Below are 18786 nucleotides of genomic sequence, written 5' to 3' on the forward strand. Positions count from 1 at the left end.
CCTCGGTCCCGCCTCCTGCATGGCGGCTGGCGCCCTGTTTACCCGCGGTGCATGGTGGGACCGTCGCCTCGGACAACCAGCCAGCCCCCCTCCCTGGGGGCTGCCCCTTGGCTGTGCGGAACGAGCGCGGCGGCGGCATGCGTCCGGCCTCCACATCATCAGAGCCTCTGGCGAGCCCCGACTACTACGAGAGGCTGGGCCGCCTCCAGCACCAGCTGCGGGACAGGTATGGCCTACCCGGGGCGGGGGCGGGGAGTGGGCCCGGTCAAGGGTCCGTCGGTGCCCTAACTCCGGTTCCTTGCCACTCCCCCCGCCGTGTTTCCCTGGGCCCGGGTCCGCTCGCGACCCTCCCCCCCCCCAGGCTCCCGGTGGGCCCTGGAGGACAAAGTTTACCAAATACCGTGCCCCATCGCCCTTATTGGAGGTCTCCCGCCGGAGGATGCGGCCGCATCACTGAATTTGCCCAGAAGTGAGAGTGGGAGTTCTCTTGCCTGTCACTCTCAATCACGCCTTGTGAATTTCTCTACTTCCTTCTACACGCCTCCTCCCCTGTCTCTCTTCAAATTGTCATCCCACCCTGACAGCTGCACTGCTTCAATGATGACAGGTCCGGGAACGCAGGCGGGAGTGTGTGTGTGTGTGTGTGTGTGTGTGTGTGTGTGTAACAATATGCCCTATTTAAATGCAGGAGACATTTTTGGGGGGAACGAGGGCTGGCCAGATTTCCAGCAAAGGGATGAAATTTACAGAAGTCCAGCTTCCAGAGGGTTCATGATACTTTAAGACATGAAAGAGGAGAGCCACTGAAAACAGCTAGATCTAAGAGCACAGAGAGAAAATTATGAAGCAATTTACTATAAATAACCACATAAAAGATAAGTTGTTGGAACTATTATTTAGCTGCTAAACTAATTGGAGTTGGAAATCTCATTAGCTGACAAGAAAGGAAGTAGATATTTGGATCTCTTGATAAACAAAGCGTTTAATGAATGTTAAAAGTTACAAAATCATTTCAGTGAAGAGGAGAGCTTTGTGTGTGACAATTATAAAATGATAAAAATAATTACATGCAAGGTAAAGGCAGAAGTATGTGGTTATGAAAAGGAATTATATTCATCTTATCCTAGATTTAATTCTTGTCAAATATTTATAGAGCATCCACAACAGGCCTCCTTAATTGTCCTTACCATATTTTACCCCTTAATCCTTTCCTGTATCCTATTTTCTTTCTGACCTACTGCCACTCACCCACTCCAGGGACCTCCTCACCTTCAACTTTTAAAAAAATCACTTCCTGAAGTGCCTTCCCTATGGCAAGTATTGATCAACCCATTCCCTAACTTGTGTGATCTCTTATTTTTACAGCACTGTAGATAAATGGCTTAAGTGACTTGCTCCCTGATGAGAGAGAGAATTCCAGGAGGACAGGAACCATATTTAGCTGGATCTTTAGCTGGTAATAGAGTACCTCAGGGGAGGAGGGGCTTGACAAATGTTTGTTGAGTGAATGGCAGAAATCCCAAAGCCAAGCATCCAGGGTCCAGGAGTTACAAATGTCTTGTATATAACACTGGTGCCACACATTGTCACTAAATCATGACGCTTTTCCAGTCAACCAGGGAAAGTGAACAGTATGATATTTCAAAGACAGTATTAAGTGTCTGCACATACCTTATAATTAAAAGACAAGACACTGCTCTGTACATCAGCACGCCTAAAGTGCTTTTGACACTGTTCTGTTAGAAGAGTAGCTTAGTTACCCGAGGCCTTTAGGTATTTGTATCTCTTAGCCCATGTTCTAATTTTAAAATGTTACTGGTCCAAATGGCATTCTTTCTGAACTAAGTTCATTGTGAGTTATCATTTTTACTTCCTATGCTAGAAACACCTGGCTGTTTATAGTCCCTATAGTATAATAACTGTGTAATGATTAGTACTCACTTTATGTTTAACACTTAATGTTTTAACTGTTAAGCAAGGTGAGGCTGTTGAAATTATATAAGGAATTCAAGTCAAATTTTATAGCCCATTCATGGTTCTGCATTTGGAGTCTTTAAAAAAATTTTAAGTTGGTACAAATCTGTTGCATGTGTATTCATCTTTCCTTTTATTAAATTTTTTTAGAAAGGAAGGGGGGAGGGGCAGAGGGAGAAAGAGAGAATCCCAAGCAGACTCCCTGCTGAGCACAGAGCCTGACACAGGGCTTGATCTCACTACCCTGAGATCATGACCTGAGCCAAGATCAAGAGTCAGACGCTTAACCAACTGAGCCACCCAGGCGCTCCTTATTTTTCTTTTTAAAAGTCCATAACTAATGCATAGTAAGTACAGAGGCAAATAACTTCGGATGCAGAGAAACTTGGGTTCTGCTCTACGAACAGTTGTGTGACCTTGAGCAGGTTGTTCAGCTTCTCTGAACCTTGGTTTTTCACCAGAAATGAAGAGCACTGAATTACATATACGGTAAGGCCACAGATTTGTTTTTTGTCTAGTAGAGTAATGAGCTTCAAATGAAGAGTTGGAAGCTGTAGTTTGCAAAGCAACAAGTAGTGAGCGTCATTGTTTGTATCCTATTTGAGTGTTTGAATGTACCTGCTTTTTTGTTTAGTTCAGACTCTTAAAGGCTGCATCTCTGGGTCATCACAGCTGCTTTATCAGTCCAGAAATTTCCTGGGGGTGGGAAATAAAAGCAATCTGCCCTTTCCTGGCCTTCTTAGAGCTGGCTCATTGCTGGTCTAATATAGTTGGTCTAATAACAGGGCCTTTCCTTTGTAAGTGGTGTATTTCTAGCCCAAATTGTCTCAGCTGTAGTCACACATAGATGTACATTCTTAATTTTTTCCTCTGTGTGTGGTGTTTTCTCTGCACTCTGGTGAAATCAATCATAGAATCTTAAAGAGCCTGCTGGAGTGACTCGTTACGGTGTGTGTAGTGCCACAAGCATGGTAGAAACATGTGAGTGGAATTGACTCTTACAATTATATAAAAACATCCCTTTAAAAGGCCCATTAACCAGCCCCAGTTTTTTCAATGCCACTATTGATTCAGAGTGAGATATCATAATAGTCCAGAAATTGATTCTGAGATATTAGTTGAGTAAAGCTGAAGTTGGTATTGAGACAAAAACAGAATAACAAGTGGCTTAAAAGGAGAAAAGCAAAGCATGTGGCTACACTCTTAAGGACTACCCATCTGTGTAAACCTTTGAATGGTCCAGGTGAGGGGTGTAGGTGACGGAAACCGTGGGCTATGGGTATATATCCCAGGGCTGGGTGTTTCAGAGATTCTGAAATAAAGATTTAGTATGTAGGGGTTGCAAGATAATCCTCCCCATAAACCTTTCTCTGGCTTTTTATTGGGGTAAATATCTTGTTTTAAGTCTTAAATTTAAAAAAGAAAGGAAAAACAGCATTCAGAAGCTCTGCAGTGTGGATGAGGAGGTTAGGAAAAGGGCCTGTGTTAAAGACTAATGAGATTAGCATCATCTTGTCCTCAGTGGGAGGCCAGGAGATGTTTGTGGCTTTTCACCATGTCAAGTGCTGTAATGGGTCATTGTGACTGGCAGATGTATGTATCTACTGAAGACAGAGCAAGAACGAAGAAGTTCTGTGTTTATGATTAAAAAGCACTTGCTGCACAGGAGATGATGGATTCCCAAAAAGACCTTTTTCACCAGAGGTCATAGGTGGATTTTAAAAATTATTTTGAATTAAATTCAAGCTTACAGAAAAGTTGCAAGTATAGGATAAAGACTTCTGGGATTCCCCTCACCCAGATTCCCCAACTCTTTTTTTCTTTTTTAAGATTTATTTACTTATTTATCTGAGAGAGAGAGAGCATACAGAGGGAGAGGGAGAAGCAGACTCCTTGCTGAGCAGGGAGCCCAATGTGGGGCTCGATCCCAGGACCCCGGGATCATGACCTGAGCCGAAGGCAGACACTTAACCAACTGAGCCACCTGGGTGCCCCCAGATTCCCCAGTTCTTAACATTTCATTATATTTTTTCTGTTTTTGTCCATCTGCCCATCTGTCCAAAGTCATTAGTCTTTTCTGAACCATTTGAGAACTACAGATAAAATGCCCCATTACTCCTAAAAACTCAAGTGTCTGTTTCCAAAAACAAGGATGCTCCTGGGCATGGATGCACCCTGGAACTCTCCCAGTGAGGAAATCAACACGGATTGATACCAGTCCACAGACTCCAATCAAATTTCACCACCTGCCCATTTTGCCAAGTGTCCTAAGACTGTCTTTTTTCATTACTGGTCCAAGATCCCATCTGTGTACCCATTTGCCATGTCTCTTTAGTCTCCCCCAGTCTGGAGCTATTCCGTAGTCATTCCCTGTCCTGTATTCCTGACAGTTTTGCAGAGTACAACTTTCATTCTAGAGGGTGATCCTAAAGCTGGGTCCATCTAATGGTTCCTCATGACCAGACTCTGATAACACTTTCTTGGCAGGAATAGCACAGAAGTGAGGCATGACATCAGGGCACAAGGTCATAGACACACTTAATGGTCTTTCTGTCTTTGTAATTTAATGACAGCTCACTGTCCAGTCATTCATTCTTCATGAACTAAGTATCCTATTAATCATGAAATTTTAAAAGAGACAAAAGTGATTAATAAAAATTTCTAACATGGAAGCAATTATGCCGTATTTCCTTCACTTCTCTTCTACGTTCACTCTTATTTTTTTAATTTTACTTTATTTAAATTAACATATAGTGTATTATTAGTGTCAGAGGTAGAGTTCAGTGATTCATCAGTTGCTTATGATACCCAGTGCTCATTACATCACATGCCCTCCTTAATGCCCATCACCCAGTTACCCCATCCTCCTAACCCCTCCCCTCCAGCAACCCTCAATTTGTTTCCTATAGTTAAGAGTCTCTTACAGTTTGTCTCTTCTGTTTTCGTCTTATTTTATTTTTCCCTGCCTTCCCCTATGGTCCTCTGTGGTTTTTTTTTTCTTAAATTCCACGTGTGAGTGAAATCATATGATATTTGTCTTTCTCTGACTGACTTATTTTGCTCTTAGCATAATACCCTAGTTCCATCCACATCATTGCAAATGGCAAGATTTCATTCTTTTTGATGGCCCATTAATATTCCATTGTATATATAATACCACTTCTTCTTTACCCATTCATCTGTCGATGGACATCTATACCCTTTCCATATTTTGGTTATTGTGGACATGGCTGGTATAAACATTGGGGTGCAGGTGCTTCTTTGGATCACTATGTTTGTATCCTTTGGGTCAATACCTAGTAGTGCAATTGCTGGGTTGTAGGGTAGCTCAATTTTTAACTTTTTGAGGAACCTTCCTACTGTTCTCCAGAGTAGCCGCACCAGCTTGCATTCCCACCAACAGTGTGAGAGGGTTCCCCTTTCTCTGTATCCTCGCCAATGTCTGTTGTTTCCTGAGTTGTTAATTTTAGCCATTCTGACCTGTGTGAGGTGGTTATCTCATTGTGGGTTTTGATTTGTATTTCCCTGATACCAAGTGATGTTGAGCACTTTTTCATGTGTCTGTTGTCCATTTGTATGTTTTCTTTGGAGAAATGTCTGTTCATGTCTTCTGCCCATTTCTTGACTGGATTTTTTGTTTTTTGGGTGTTGACTTTGATAAGTTCTTTATAGATCTTGGATACTAGCCCTTTATCTGACAAGATATTTGCAAATATCTTCTCCCATTCTGTCGGTTGTCTTTTGGTTTTGGTGACTGTTTCTTTAGCTGTGCCAAAGCTTTTTTTTTTTTTTTTTTAATCTTGATGAAGTCCCAGTAGTTCATTTCTGCTTTTGTTTCCCTTGCCTTTGGAGATGTGTCTAGCAAGAAGTTGCTGCAGCCAAGGTCAAAGAGGTTGCTGGCTGTGTTCTCCTCTAGGATTTTGACGGATTCCTGTCTTACATTTAGGTTTTTCATCCATTTTGAGTTTATATTTGTGTATGGTGTAAGAACTTCATACAGGAATTCAGCAAAGTGGAAGGATATAAAATCAATGCACAGAAACCAGTTGCATTTCTATAAACTATGAGACAGAAGAAAGATAAATTAAGGAATGGATCCCATTTACAATTGCACCAAGAACCATAAGATAACTAGGAATAAACCTAACCAAAGAGGTAAACTGAAAACTATAGAACATTTATGAAAGAAATTGAGGAAGACACAAAGAAATGGAAAAACATTCTATGCTCATGGATTGGGAAAGTAAATATTGTTAAAATGTCTGTGCTACCCAGAACAATCCACACATTCAGTGCAACCCCTATCAAAATACCATCAACTTTTTTCACAGAGCTGGAACAAATAATCCTAAAATTTGTATGAAACCCCTGAAAAAATCCCGAATAGCCAGAGGAATGTTGAAAAAGAAAACCAAAGCTGGGGCATCACAATTCTGGACTTCAAGCTATATTACAAAGCTGTAATCATCAAGACAGTATGGTACTGGCACAAAAACAGACAAATAGATCAGTGGAACACAATAGAGAACCCAGAAATGGACCCTCAACTCTATGGTCAACTAATCTTTGACAAAGCAGAAAAGATTATCCAATGGGAAAAAGACAGTCTTCAACAAATGGTGTTAGGAAAATTGGACAGCCACATGCAGAAGAATGAAACTGGACCATTTTTTTACACCATACACAAAAAATAAGTTCACTCTTATTAATGACAAAGTAAAAATGTGTGTGGTGCTACTACTTAAAAAAATGGCATCTCTATGATTTTTTTTCCTTGGAATCTTTTTTTCCTTTTTAAACATAGGCACACCCTAACTAAAGAATAGACCTTGTGTTCCCGAGCTAGGATTTGGTGTTTGGATTTTGGATCCCATTTTCCCATTCAAAGAATTTGGTTAAGTGGTAGTTTCCATTCTAGATTATGCTAAGCAAAGAAATATACTTAATTTCTAATGTAGCTAACAGAGTAACTTTTGGGAATTTTTTTTTAAAGGGAAAACATATCTAAAGAAAAACAGAAACTAATAATTAAGAGCTCCCACATGGAACATGGGTTCAGCCCCTTTCCCTTAGCTGAACCACCTGAGGTCACCTTCTGCTGGACTTTGATTCAGTCTTTTCTTTTTTCCTGGCATTTTCTTGCAGACATTATGTGATTTTTCTTTTGGGCTTAGTTAATGTTAATTTAGATTAGCAATTTGGCTTCAGTTGAAGGTTATACTTTGGTGGTGGAACAGAAACTCTGTGGTTAAACCCCGCCCCCCCCCCCCCCCCCCTGTGGCTAAACCCCCCCCAAGGGCTCTTTCTGGGACTGGGATGGCTAGTCCTGTTCAGCAGTTGTACCCCATAGCCCTTTGGTTTTGACTGTTGCTACCTCCTTTGCTGCCCAGTTTCCCTTCCAGGCTTGGGTGTACAGGTATGCAGGGTAAGCTTTGTCCTCTAGCTTACTGCCAGCACCCACCTGAACAATACAAGCTAAGTCCTTCCTGGAAGTAGCTCCAGGGAGTAGCAGTCAGTGACAAATCATGGTGATGTCACAAAGATAAAAAGAAACTCCTCCAAATCCAAAGTAATAGTGTTAGGGGACTTGGTCTTCATTAAATGTGAGTGGAGCTAGGTATACTTTTCAGAGACTTGGCTCTGCCCAGGCTGGTCTGGCTGGGAGCAGAGCAAGCCACCAGTCTTCAGTCCAGGGTGGATTTGTGGAAGTATGTTGTCTTGACCTGGTGGAACCCCCATCACTCAAATGCCACTAGCTCGAAAAATCTGGCCATAGTATATTCTACGTATTTATCTTGTTTATTGCTTGTCCTTCCCTCTAGAATGTCAGTTGCCCACAGCAGAGCCCTTGGCTGGCTTGTTCGCCATGTTAGTGTTCAGGCCTGGAACAGTACCCCGTTCATCATGGCACTCAAGAAGTACTTGTTGAATGAATGAACCTGCTTTCCAGTCTTTTCTTAGTGCCTTTCTACCATTTACTTTGAAAATCTTGTTCTTTTTGCTTCATATTGGTATCATTTTGCTTTTTAGATTTCCATGGTGACTACCAAATATTTTTGTGTCTTGAGTTTCAAACAGCTGGCATTTTCTACTTCTTAGAAAGACCAGAGAAGCATTCTCACAAAGGTGTAATTTCAAAAGAGATCGTGTTCTAAATCCAACTGCCTATTACTTATCAGTGTAACTTATTTATAAAATATTTTCTTTCTATATTATAGTGAAAAAAAGAGACTGGACCTGGAAAAGAAACTGTATGAATATAATCAATCTGATGTATACAGGTAAGATGTGACAGTGGTAACAGTTTTTAAGCCAGTTGGCTGATGTTAATCAATAAAAATGTAACCCTTATGTATGTTACAGATACCATAATTGCAGTACTTTGTTCTCTTGTGTCTAGTGTATACTCATTTCCAGTAAACAATGAAATGTAATATAATCCTATCAAATGTAGGAATAAATTTCGTTAATATTTGTGTAAGATAAAAATTGTTTTATTTTCACTATTTGGTACTTGTGGTATTTCAGGAATCTATTTGGCCTAAAAATCTAAAGAATAAGATACATTATATAGTCTTATCTTTTTGGTCACAATTTAAACATATTAAGCCTGTGTAATGATCAAGGCATAATGACTGTAGCTGGCCTTCAACCAACTGTTGAAGGCAAGGTTATGTGGTGTCTCATTTGTTCATGGGTATTTGACAATGCCTGTGAAAATTATTATGAGCAATGGATAAAATACATGTTATCCTTTCTGGGTTCTAATATGAAGAGCCAACTTTTAATATTTTTAATTCTATTTTATGGAAACTGAACTTCATCCTTAAGCCAAATGTGTGGTATTGCCTCCAATTTTTTTTTTTTAAGATTTTATTTTTTTTCAAAGGGAGAGACAGAGAGAGAGGGAACACAAACAGGAGGAGTGGGAGAGGGAGAAGCAGGCTTCCCACTGAGCAGGGAGCCCGATGTGGGGCTCAATCCCGGGACTCTGGGATCATGACCTGAGCCGAAGGCAGATGCTTAACGACTGAGCCACCTAGGTGCCCCTCCAATGTTATTCATATGAAAAATTTCTCGCTGTGATAGCATTAATTTTGTGATTTAGTTACAGCATAATGTGAGTGAGAAATGAAAACATGTCATTCAGAATTGAGAGAAAACTTTAAAACCAAACCTCCCATCGGATCCATTTGTTTCCTCATATGGTTTTAGGATTCAGTGTACTTCCAAGGATACCAGTCACGGTGGACAGTGATATGTCCCCAGTATTTCTAGAAGAGACAAAAAGCCAGTGAGATGGTGCAAGTAATAGCAGTGTTGTGGATGCCATGGCCTCAGAAATGGGCCCAAGTCTGAGAGCATCTGTGGCAGCTGCCATTTTTGTAGCCCGCAGCTAAGGGGATGGCTGAAGGGGTGGAGACTTTACCTGCAGCCTATTCCTGGCTTCCTGGGGATCTTTACCAAGCTATCAGTTTGCCTAGTTTGTTCCCCTCTCTTACTTAGCCTCTCGTTTCCTGGAAGACAGAGGGAATGATTTGCTAAAAGTAAACTTTCTTTGACTTCCTAACAGGATAAAAATCCAAACTGTCTGACATGGCTATTTCAATCTTGTCCCCCCACCCCCTCCAGAAGGCAGAGCCTGAGACAAGGGTTTGTATGTAGATGGTAGTTTATTTTAGGAAGTGGTCACATAAAACTGGCGAGCAGAGCTGGGAAGAATGAAGTAGGAGTTGGCCACTGCTGTGGGCACCTGGGACTCCATCCTTCAGACCTTCAGGGGAGCCATGTAGCCCGCCTCCCTGCTCCTCACAAGTGTCCACTCAAGGGAAGGAAGGGGAGCCATTTACCTGCTGGTAACTCTGCATTGTACAGGGCTGCCCCAGGAGGTGTTAACTCCTTCTCGAATCCATGTTGCGAACTCAGAGGAGTAGCTCTGGGAAAGCAAGGTACCAGATGCAGCTGAGACAGGTGCTACCAGGTGGCTGGCAGAGGAAGAGCTGGGCCAGGAGGGTGTGAGGACAGCCTACAGAGTATCTGGCACAACAGCTTACCAGACCCTCTGTTATCTGCCCCTGGGTAATCTTCATCATCACCCAGAGCTAGAGCGAGCAGCATTGGTTCTGTGCGAAGAGTAGTGTACTCTTTGTTTTACACTTTGGATGAGAGTCTCTAAAGGTCTTTTCACAATTCAAGTTGAATTACAGCCCATATATATCATAAAATATTTTAAAAATATATTGTGACAGTTCCTAATTAAAATTTTTAATATTATCTGAATGAGAGCTTTTGGGATATTTTATATTTTGGAATCTCTTAATGTTTATGGATTTTGGTTTATAGTTTGATTCTATTTCCATCTAAGCAGGTAGTTTTGAAATGGTCTGTCATAAAAAGAATGCTAATGGGCTATTCATCCGACCATGGCCACATAGACACCGCTCTTGAAATCACATTTAATTTTGAGAAAGAAATCCATATAAATCTTTATTGTGTGAATGTTATAATGTAGTCTTGTATACATTTCTCAGGAGAGTTATACCTGGATGTGATACTCAGTGATGTTGCATTAATTTCTTCTCTCTGAAAATGCATGTACATTCTGCCCTTAGCTTCCAGTGTTTGGGTAAAATATCTTCGAATGTATTGTCTCATTAACAATTTTGTTAAAGAAAATTCTCCTCCTTTGATTTGTCAGAGTTTAACTGCAATGTTTAAAAATATGCTTTTATTTTTCTAGAGTTAAGCTGAAGTATGTTAAACTAAAGAAATACCTGAAGGAAATATGTGAATCAGAAAAGAAGGCTCATACCCGAAACCGAGAATATTTAAAGCGGTTTGAGCATGTCCAAGCTCATGTTGGACACCTTACCACAAATACAGAGAAGCTTCAAGAACTGAAGGTAACATCTTGTTTTGTACTCTCTCTCTCTCTCTCTCGGTCTCTTTTGCTAAAATTGGAAGGAAGTAAGAGCAGTTAGTGATCAGTGGTCACTAATGTTCAGTTGTTCATCCATAAGATTAATTGCCCATTTTCTCTGTGGATTCTGTGTGGCCAAATTTTGATTGGGGAACTTGAAATTGCATTTTCTCAGATTTCTGTTTTAGTTGAGGAATTAATGGAATATCTGTACTTTGTTACACTACACAAATAATTACCTTGTACAGGCACAGACACTAGCCACTACCTGGCACAGACCTGGCATATGGTATTTGTTTGCCCTATGATTGAATTTGAGCAGCATTAGGGATCCCTCTAGAGACTACCTCCTTCTTTATTTTTTTATTTATGATTTTTCATTTATCAAGTTAACTTTTAAAAAAAATTTTATTAAAATTCTGGTTAGTGAACATACAGTGCAATATTGGTTTCAGGAATAGAATTCAGTGATTCATCACTTACATGCAACACCCATTGCTTATCATAACAGGTGCCCTTCTTAATATCCATCACCCATCCAGCCCATCCCCCACCCACCTCCCTCCATCAGCCCTTCAACTTGTCTCTGTTGTTAAGAGTCTCTTAGGGTTTGTTTCCCTCTCTCTTCCCCCACCCCCCATATGTTCATCTGTTTTGTTTGTTAAATTCCACATATGAGTGAAATCATATGGTATTTGTCTTTCTCTATCTGACTTATTTTACTTAGCATAATACATTCTAGCTCCATCCATGTCATTGTCATTCTTTTTGGGGACTACCTCCTTTAAAGGATTCTTTTTCTGGGGTCTGGGCTCTTCTGTTCTGGTCAGGCAGTGTGTTGGGGAGAGACAGAGGGTAGAACTGGCCCTACGGAGTTTGCCTTTATGCTCCTCAGCTGTGTGACCCAGAGCAACTGCTCTCCATGGCCCTCTCTGATTCTTGGACCCCATTCCCCTAAGGTGCTGGGCAACCTTTGGCTCACAAATTATGCCAAGTATGGAGGGCTAGGCCTTTTTTCTCACCATTTGTGCTGGCCAAGGGCTGTTGCTCAAGTTAACCCAACTGAATAGTGGTTACAGAAGTTGACTTCAGTACTTCCCTTTTTTTTTCCTCTAGTAGGAGTTTCCCCCACTGAGCCTTTATTTCAAGTACGTAGATAAATGAAAAGAATTCTTATAATGAACATTCATGCAGTGGTCTGAATGTTTGTATGCTCCTGAAATTCATATCTTGAAGTCCTAACCCCCAAGTGTGATGGTATTTGTAGCTGGGGCCTTTGAGAGGTGCTTCTGTCATGAGAGTGGAGCTCTCATGGATGACATAGGATACCTTCTAAAAGAAGCTCCAGAGAGCTCCCTAGTCCCTTCTACCATTGGAGGATGTAGTGAGAGGGTGATGGCTCTGAATGAGGAGGGTCCTCACCAGAAGGTGACCACACTGGAGCCTTGATCTTGGACTTTCTAGCCTCCAGCGGAACTGTGAGCAATACATTGCTGATGTTTATAAGTCACCCAGTCAGTGGTGTTTTGTTATAGCTGCCTGAATGGACTAGGAAAACTCACATACTCTCTACCCAGTTGCAATAGTTGTAAATATTTTACCATATTTGCTGTGTGTGTGTGTGTGTGTGTGTGTGTGTGTGTGTATGTGTATGTGTGTACACGTTTTCCTGAGCCATTGAAAGTATGCTGTGGACACCATGACATTTCTCCCCTAAATACTTGAGTGTCGATCTCCTAAGAAAAAGGAAAGTCTCCTACATAATCATACTACCTTTATCACACTTAAGAAAACTAATAATATCATTTAATATCCACCCGATATTTAAATTTCCCCAGTTCCCTCCAAAATTCTTTTTTATTTTTCCAGACCAGGAGCCAAGTTAACATTACACTTGGTTATTGTATCTTTTTTGGTCTGCAAATCTAATTTAGTCTCCTACCACTCTTCTTTTTTTTTTTTTCCGTGACACTGGCTTTTTGAAGAAAGTAGTCTAATTTGTGATCTGAATTTGACTGGTTATTTCTTTGAGATATCATTTAACTGAAAATTTGGATTAGACCAGCACTGTCCAACAGAACTTTCTATAGTGATAGAAATGTTCACTCTCTATACTGTTGCTGTCTAATACAGTAACCACTAGCCACACATGGCTACTGAGTACTTAAAATGTGGCTTGTGACACTGAGGACTGAGTTTTTAACTTTGTTAATTTTAATTAGTTAAATTTAAATAGTCACAGCTGAGGTTACATACTTCCTATTGCATCCTATCAGGAGGTTCATCAGTTGTGATGTCAGGTGGTCTGATCTAAGTGAGGTTGAGTTTGATGCATTGGTTAAGATGGCAGTCTCTAGATCTCTCTATTATATAGTACCTTTTTTGCAACTGAGCAAATAATCTATGAAGTGATAGTTTGACATCTTGGGAATATTTTGTCCCTCAACAGTCTTTTACCTAGTGGTTTTAGGATCTGTCAGTGATGCCTGAATCAATTATAGTGGAGGTTGTGAAATGGTGGTTTTTCTAATTCAGACTTGTACTTTATCAGCTGGCATTCTTCTATAGAGAAGAGCTTTCTTGCTTTCTTTTCTCTCTCTTTTTTTAAGTATCATCATGGACTTGTGAATTTTTATTTAGTCAGTGTACTATCAATCACTATAATTATTCTTTTTGTTGTTCATATTTTCCCAAATTTTGCCTGGGAGAGTCTCTTCAAATTGGCTTCTGTGTCCTTTCGACCTGACCCCATTAATTCTGAGCCTTCTTGGCTTTGGGGCACAAGGTGTGCCAGGTTTACCAGATATGTCCCTGCCTCAGACATGAAATTAGCCTCTTTTCCAAGGAGCTGTGGTTCCTTTTAGTGGAGAAGGGTGTTTAGAAACCAAGATCTGGAGGTTAGATATGCTCAAGCAATAGGAAGTTTTAGCTGCAGCACTCCGGGTTTTCTTCTCTTACTATTCAACTAGAATACTTAACATTCAAAAAGCAGTTGTTAGTATCAACAATGTAAATCTCTTTGCTGTTCAGAGATTCCATAGAGAAAATGAAAGTGGTGGACAAAGCAGGGAATTTTGCCTTCCCAACAGAAAAAAGGAAATAATAGAAGTTTTCCTTTTATTTTTACATTGATGCTTTACTTAATTGTTGATTTCACGATATAGCCAAATGTGAGAGGGAAGAATTTGAAAGGGAGAATGATCCTTTGTAAATATTTTTATATCAAGAGCAGTTGAGGGGCGCCTGAGTGGCTCAGTCAGTTAAGCGCCTGCCTTCGGCTCAGGTCATGATCTCAGGGTCCTGGGATCGAGCCCCGCATCGGGCTCCCTGCCAGTTGGGAGCCTGCTTCTCCCTCTCCTGTGTTCCCTGTCTTGCTGTCTCTCTCTCTCTCTCTCTCTCTCTCTCTCTCTCTCTCTGTCAAATAAATAAATAAAATCTTAAAATCAAATCAAATCAAAAAAGAGCAGTTGAGTCTTGGATAAGGAATGCCTTTTGAAAACAATCTGTGATGGCATAGAAGAGCAGACCATGTAGCTACAGTTGGGAAGGATATGAGTTCCATGGAGAACTGTACATTGGGAGTCACCCTGAGTCCAGAGCTGAATGCTTGAACTGTGCCCGTGAAACCAAGTAGTGATACTTGAAACTCCAGCTAGTGACACCACTTACCTCAGCAAACTGTGTAGTAAGCAGAGTTTCAGAGAAGGGAATGTTTGTTCCTGCTGTCTTCCCCTTCCTTTCTGTCTCTTCCTTTTGTCCTGGTGTCCAGTGGTGGTCTTAGGAAGGCCAGAACAACTTGTTTCCTCTTAATCCTGCCCCACTCAGCTATCAGATCTTTACCTCCTCTGCTGGCTGACCACGTGTAAGTCTTAGGAGAGAGGTGTTCTGATGGAGCATATTGCCCACACACCCCAAAATGCCAGGGATATTTCCCCTTGAATAGACTGTAATTAATGCAAATGAATTAACAATTGGTAGAGTTCCAGAAAGTGAAACAGAGTGAAGCGATATGCAAGAAGTTGTCATTTGGCTCAAATTATATTAAGTGCATTTCTCCCTCTTTGTAGATATAATGTGAGAATATTTTTAAATGGGATAAAGACTAAAAAGAAAATACCCTTTCAACTGACTTTATGAATTATACTATTTTATTTGGGGACTTGTGATCATTTTCAGGGCTTTTAAAGACTGTTGATCTGTCATGTAGATTTGAAAATACAGTGTTGTGGCTATGTTGCTACTTGTGAGATAAAGAGGCTGACTAAACTCCATTCAAGCATGTAAATATTAGTAGTGTTGTGAGGATCGTGTCCTTCTCTCCTTCTTTCTGCACCCCCTCCAGACCCCGCTCCCTGCATTTGTGCTTTTGTAGAAGAGCCCCAGTTGGTCCTTAGAGCAGTGTTCCTTGGGTGCCCTTTGACCTTATCTCAAGTTGGGTTCTCCTGAAGTGGACCCTGAGACAAGGATTCAAATGTAAGTGGTTTATTTGGGAAGTACAGTGAGTGTCAGTAGGCAGGTAGGCAGATGAGACAGGGAAGGACAGGTGGCTGGAACAGGGTGTATCACTAAGCCAACTACCATAGTCGGCATCTGGAACTTAACCCCACAGGGAAACCCTGGAGAGTGGTTCAGAGCATTTGGAATATGCATACATGGCTCATGAGCATCACTGATTGAGGACTGATGGGGAAGAGAGGCAGTGAGGGGAAATTAACTGTGAGCTCTTTGGGCACAGAGACAGAGATGCTGGGACTTGGAGCACCCAAAAGGATCCCAAGGGGCATGTGTCGAACATGACCAGCTCTGTTTCAGCCTTCCCTATTCAAGTGCCAGGCATGAGGCTGGCATGTCAGCCCATCCAAGGGGGTTCCTCAGTTGAGGAGAATCATCATCTGGTTATGTCTCTCATCTGCCTGAAAACCTTGAGTGCTTGCTCAGCCTTTTAGGACAAAGCCCAGATGCCGCTCTCTGCCTGCATACCATCCCGCAGTTCAGCCTTATGACCCTTAACACATGCATGCATGTACATGCACTAACACATTTCTTCTTACTGTCCCTCTCACACAAATACACAGACATGTGTACATTTTCTCTTCCCCACACGCCCCTCCCCCCCACCTCCTTCCTCTCTCCCCATCTCTGCCTCCTATCTCTGCTTGCTCCCTCTCCCCACCCCCGGCTTTCCTCACCCCTGTCTCCTCCATACCCCCTCATGCAATATTCCCTCACCCCCATGTCTTCCCCCCCATCCCGCTCCATCTTTATCTCCCACACATGTGTGCATTCTCTCTCTCACACATGCTTATACTCACTCATGCACACCCACTGAATTTTAAACATGCTGAACACTGTATTTCCTTGAAAGCACCGCATTATCTCCTATCTTCTTCAAGTAGAAGGCCTCTTTCCCTCTGTCCTGCCTTAGGTCTGTGCCATAATTATCTCTGTAAGCACTTCCTTTGTGCAATTGTTTACATGTTTTCCCACCTCACTGTGGGCTCCTCATCTTATTATTTCAATGCTGTCAGTATCTGACCCAGAATGTGGCATATAATAAGCACTCGGTTAGCATTGAAGAACACCTCCGTAGTCTTGAAGCACTCAGTAAGCGTTGAGACTCCCCCCACCCCCCACGACCGAAAATTGATTCTTCCATATTTTTCATCTTTCTCTCTTATGGACCACGGACAACTATGGGAGAGCTAATGTGGTATTGGTTCTATCCTGTGTTACACCTTCCCAGGAGTATTTCTGTTTAATAGCAGAGACACTCTAAAGATATAATGTTACCATTAAAGATGTGATTCTTGTTAAAAATTCAGTTCTTAGGTGATATGTGCCTACTGGGGATAAAATTTGAAGAGAACAAATCTTTGAGTTCTCATTCAATTCCTGCTGAGCGTTGTGACAGCCACTGTGGACAGGGCATGGCCTTCAGGCTCCTGGAAGACAGTCTGTAGCTTATCCTATTTTTTAAGATAAGAGTGTCTTACTTGATTAATATACATTAGTTGCATATAAGTAAGTGTTCTCCATACCTTTTTGTAAAAACTCAGCATTTAAGAGGAAACCTGTATACTGGAAGAAATAGAAGAGAAAACAAAAGATTGTGAACTGTAGCCCTGAGGGTCACATCAGACAGTTTGTGTAACTCTCTGTACCCATCTTTTCAACTCCAACATGAGGAGGCTGGGCCAGTAGATTTTAAATGTCTGTTCAGTTCTGTAACTGAAATTTTTATATAATCCCAAAGACCACTGAAAAAAGGAAGCCTGTTTAAGTAAAAGGTAGTGGTGACATTTCAGGCAAGTGCTAATGTGATGAGGGGAAACTGAAGGAATATAAGTGGGAATACAGAAGAAAAGAAGGAAAGAATGGAAAATGAGATGTGTCATGAGCATGGAGAGATATCTTAGAGACCTGGAAGACCCGCAAGGACCTCCATCTCCTCTTCCCACCACCCAAAACCATCATCAACGGATTTCATCAGTTGAGCTGAGGTGAAATGGTTTGTGCATAGTAAGGAAGTGAGTAGAAGAGTCCTCCCAAATGTAGGTGGGCAGTATCCAGCCCAGTGCTGTGAAGCAAGACGGTAATGGACAGAACAAGTTACCTGATGGATTGATTCTGTGCTGTTGAGTTTATTAAAACAGATTTCCCTAGGGGAGTTGGGGGAAGAAAGGACTGTCCTTAGGCTATGGACTGGAGATGCTACTGGGACATAAGAACTTTGGCCCCCAAAGCAGCAAATCTGACAGTGAGGAACCTAGGCCACACAAAGGAGGGAACAGGGGCCTGAGTCAGCACCAGACAGAAAGGATGCAATACAAGCCCTGATGTATTGTGGAAATATAATGGGACCTGATCAGAGAAGAAATGGGGAATACAACATGAAAGACTGATGGTTGGAAAACTGGGACGTGTGCTCTGCTGTCTCATGAGACATTGTTAGCTGTGAAAGTTTTGGAAAGGTTCATCTATACAGTTTTCCAAACTTCAAAAACTTTTAAACATAGTACAACCCTTCGTTTATATGCAGATAGAATAGGAGGTGGGGGTTGAAAACCCTTGCTCTCCAGTGTTCAGAAGGTGGATTTGATGGATGGTAACCAAGTGTCCTATGTATAAATAAAAAGGCAAAGAAAGAGAGCATTTGTAGGTGCAAGTCTGTGGTCCTAGGGGATGTAGAATTACAGTTTTTTTTTTTTTTAAGGTTTTATTTATTTATTTGACAGAGAGCGAGACAGCGAGAGAGGGAACACAAGCAGGGGGAGTGGGAGAGGGAGAAGCAGGCTTCCCGCAGAGCAGCGAGCCCGATGCGGGGCTCGATCCTGGGACCCTGGGATCATGACCTGAGCCGAAGGCAGACGCTTAACAACTGAGCCACCCAGGTGCCCCCGTAGAATTATAGTTTGTATCAATTATCCACTTATAGCAACTTTTGATTTCAAATACATTGTTTGATTTTTATAGCAACTTTTTTTTTTATATTTTATTTATTTATTTGACAGAGACACAGCAAGAGAAGGAACACAAGCTTGGGAAGTAGGAGGGGGAGAAGCAGGCTTCCCGCTGAGCAGGGAGCCCGATGCAGGGCTTGATCATGACCTGAACTGAAGGCAGACGCTTAGCGACTGAGCCACCCAGGCGCCCCTATAGCAACTTTTAATTTCAAATACATTGTTTGGTTTTTATTTTCTCACTAATTTAGAAAAGTACCTATAATTCAGTAAATTTTTTGGATGCACTGAGAACAGTCTAAATTGGATTAGTGAAGAGACTTCTCTATAAAGTCTTAATGCAGTTATCAATTTTTGCTGCAGCAAAATGAATTAAACAAAACTCACATGTTCCCATGAGAAAGTACTCTGCCTTTGGAAGGTGTGGCTCTG

The 18786-nt window shown here is 41.5% G+C and overlaps 1 protein-coding gene across 2 annotated transcripts in view; it reads left to right on the plus strand.

The window, feature by feature from the left end:
- KIZ (kizuna centrosomal protein) overlaps positions 1-18786 on the plus strand; it is a 132744-nt gene continuing 113958 nt past the window's right edge. The window contains exons 1-3 of one of the 2 annotated variants that reach the window (XM_025876919.2): positions 1-226; positions 8193-8255; positions 10715-10877. In XM_025876919.2, coding sequence (XP_025732704.2) covers positions 138-226; positions 8193-8255; positions 10715-10877 — 315 coding nt within the window. In that variant the 5' untranslated portion in view covers positions 1-137. The remainder of the gene's footprint in view (positions 227-8192; positions 8256-10714; positions 10878-18786) is intronic. The other variant, XM_073878465.1, reaches the window with a different exon arrangement.

Source organism: Callorhinus ursinus, unplaced genomic scaffold (genome assembly GCF_003265705.2).
Source record: "Callorhinus ursinus isolate GAN/ISIS: 27379988/994484 unplaced genomic scaffold, GSC_fseal_2.0 scaffold29, whole genome shotgun sequence".
Classification (NCBI taxonomy): domain Eukaryota; kingdom Metazoa; phylum Chordata; class Mammalia; order Carnivora; family Otariidae; genus Callorhinus; species Callorhinus ursinus.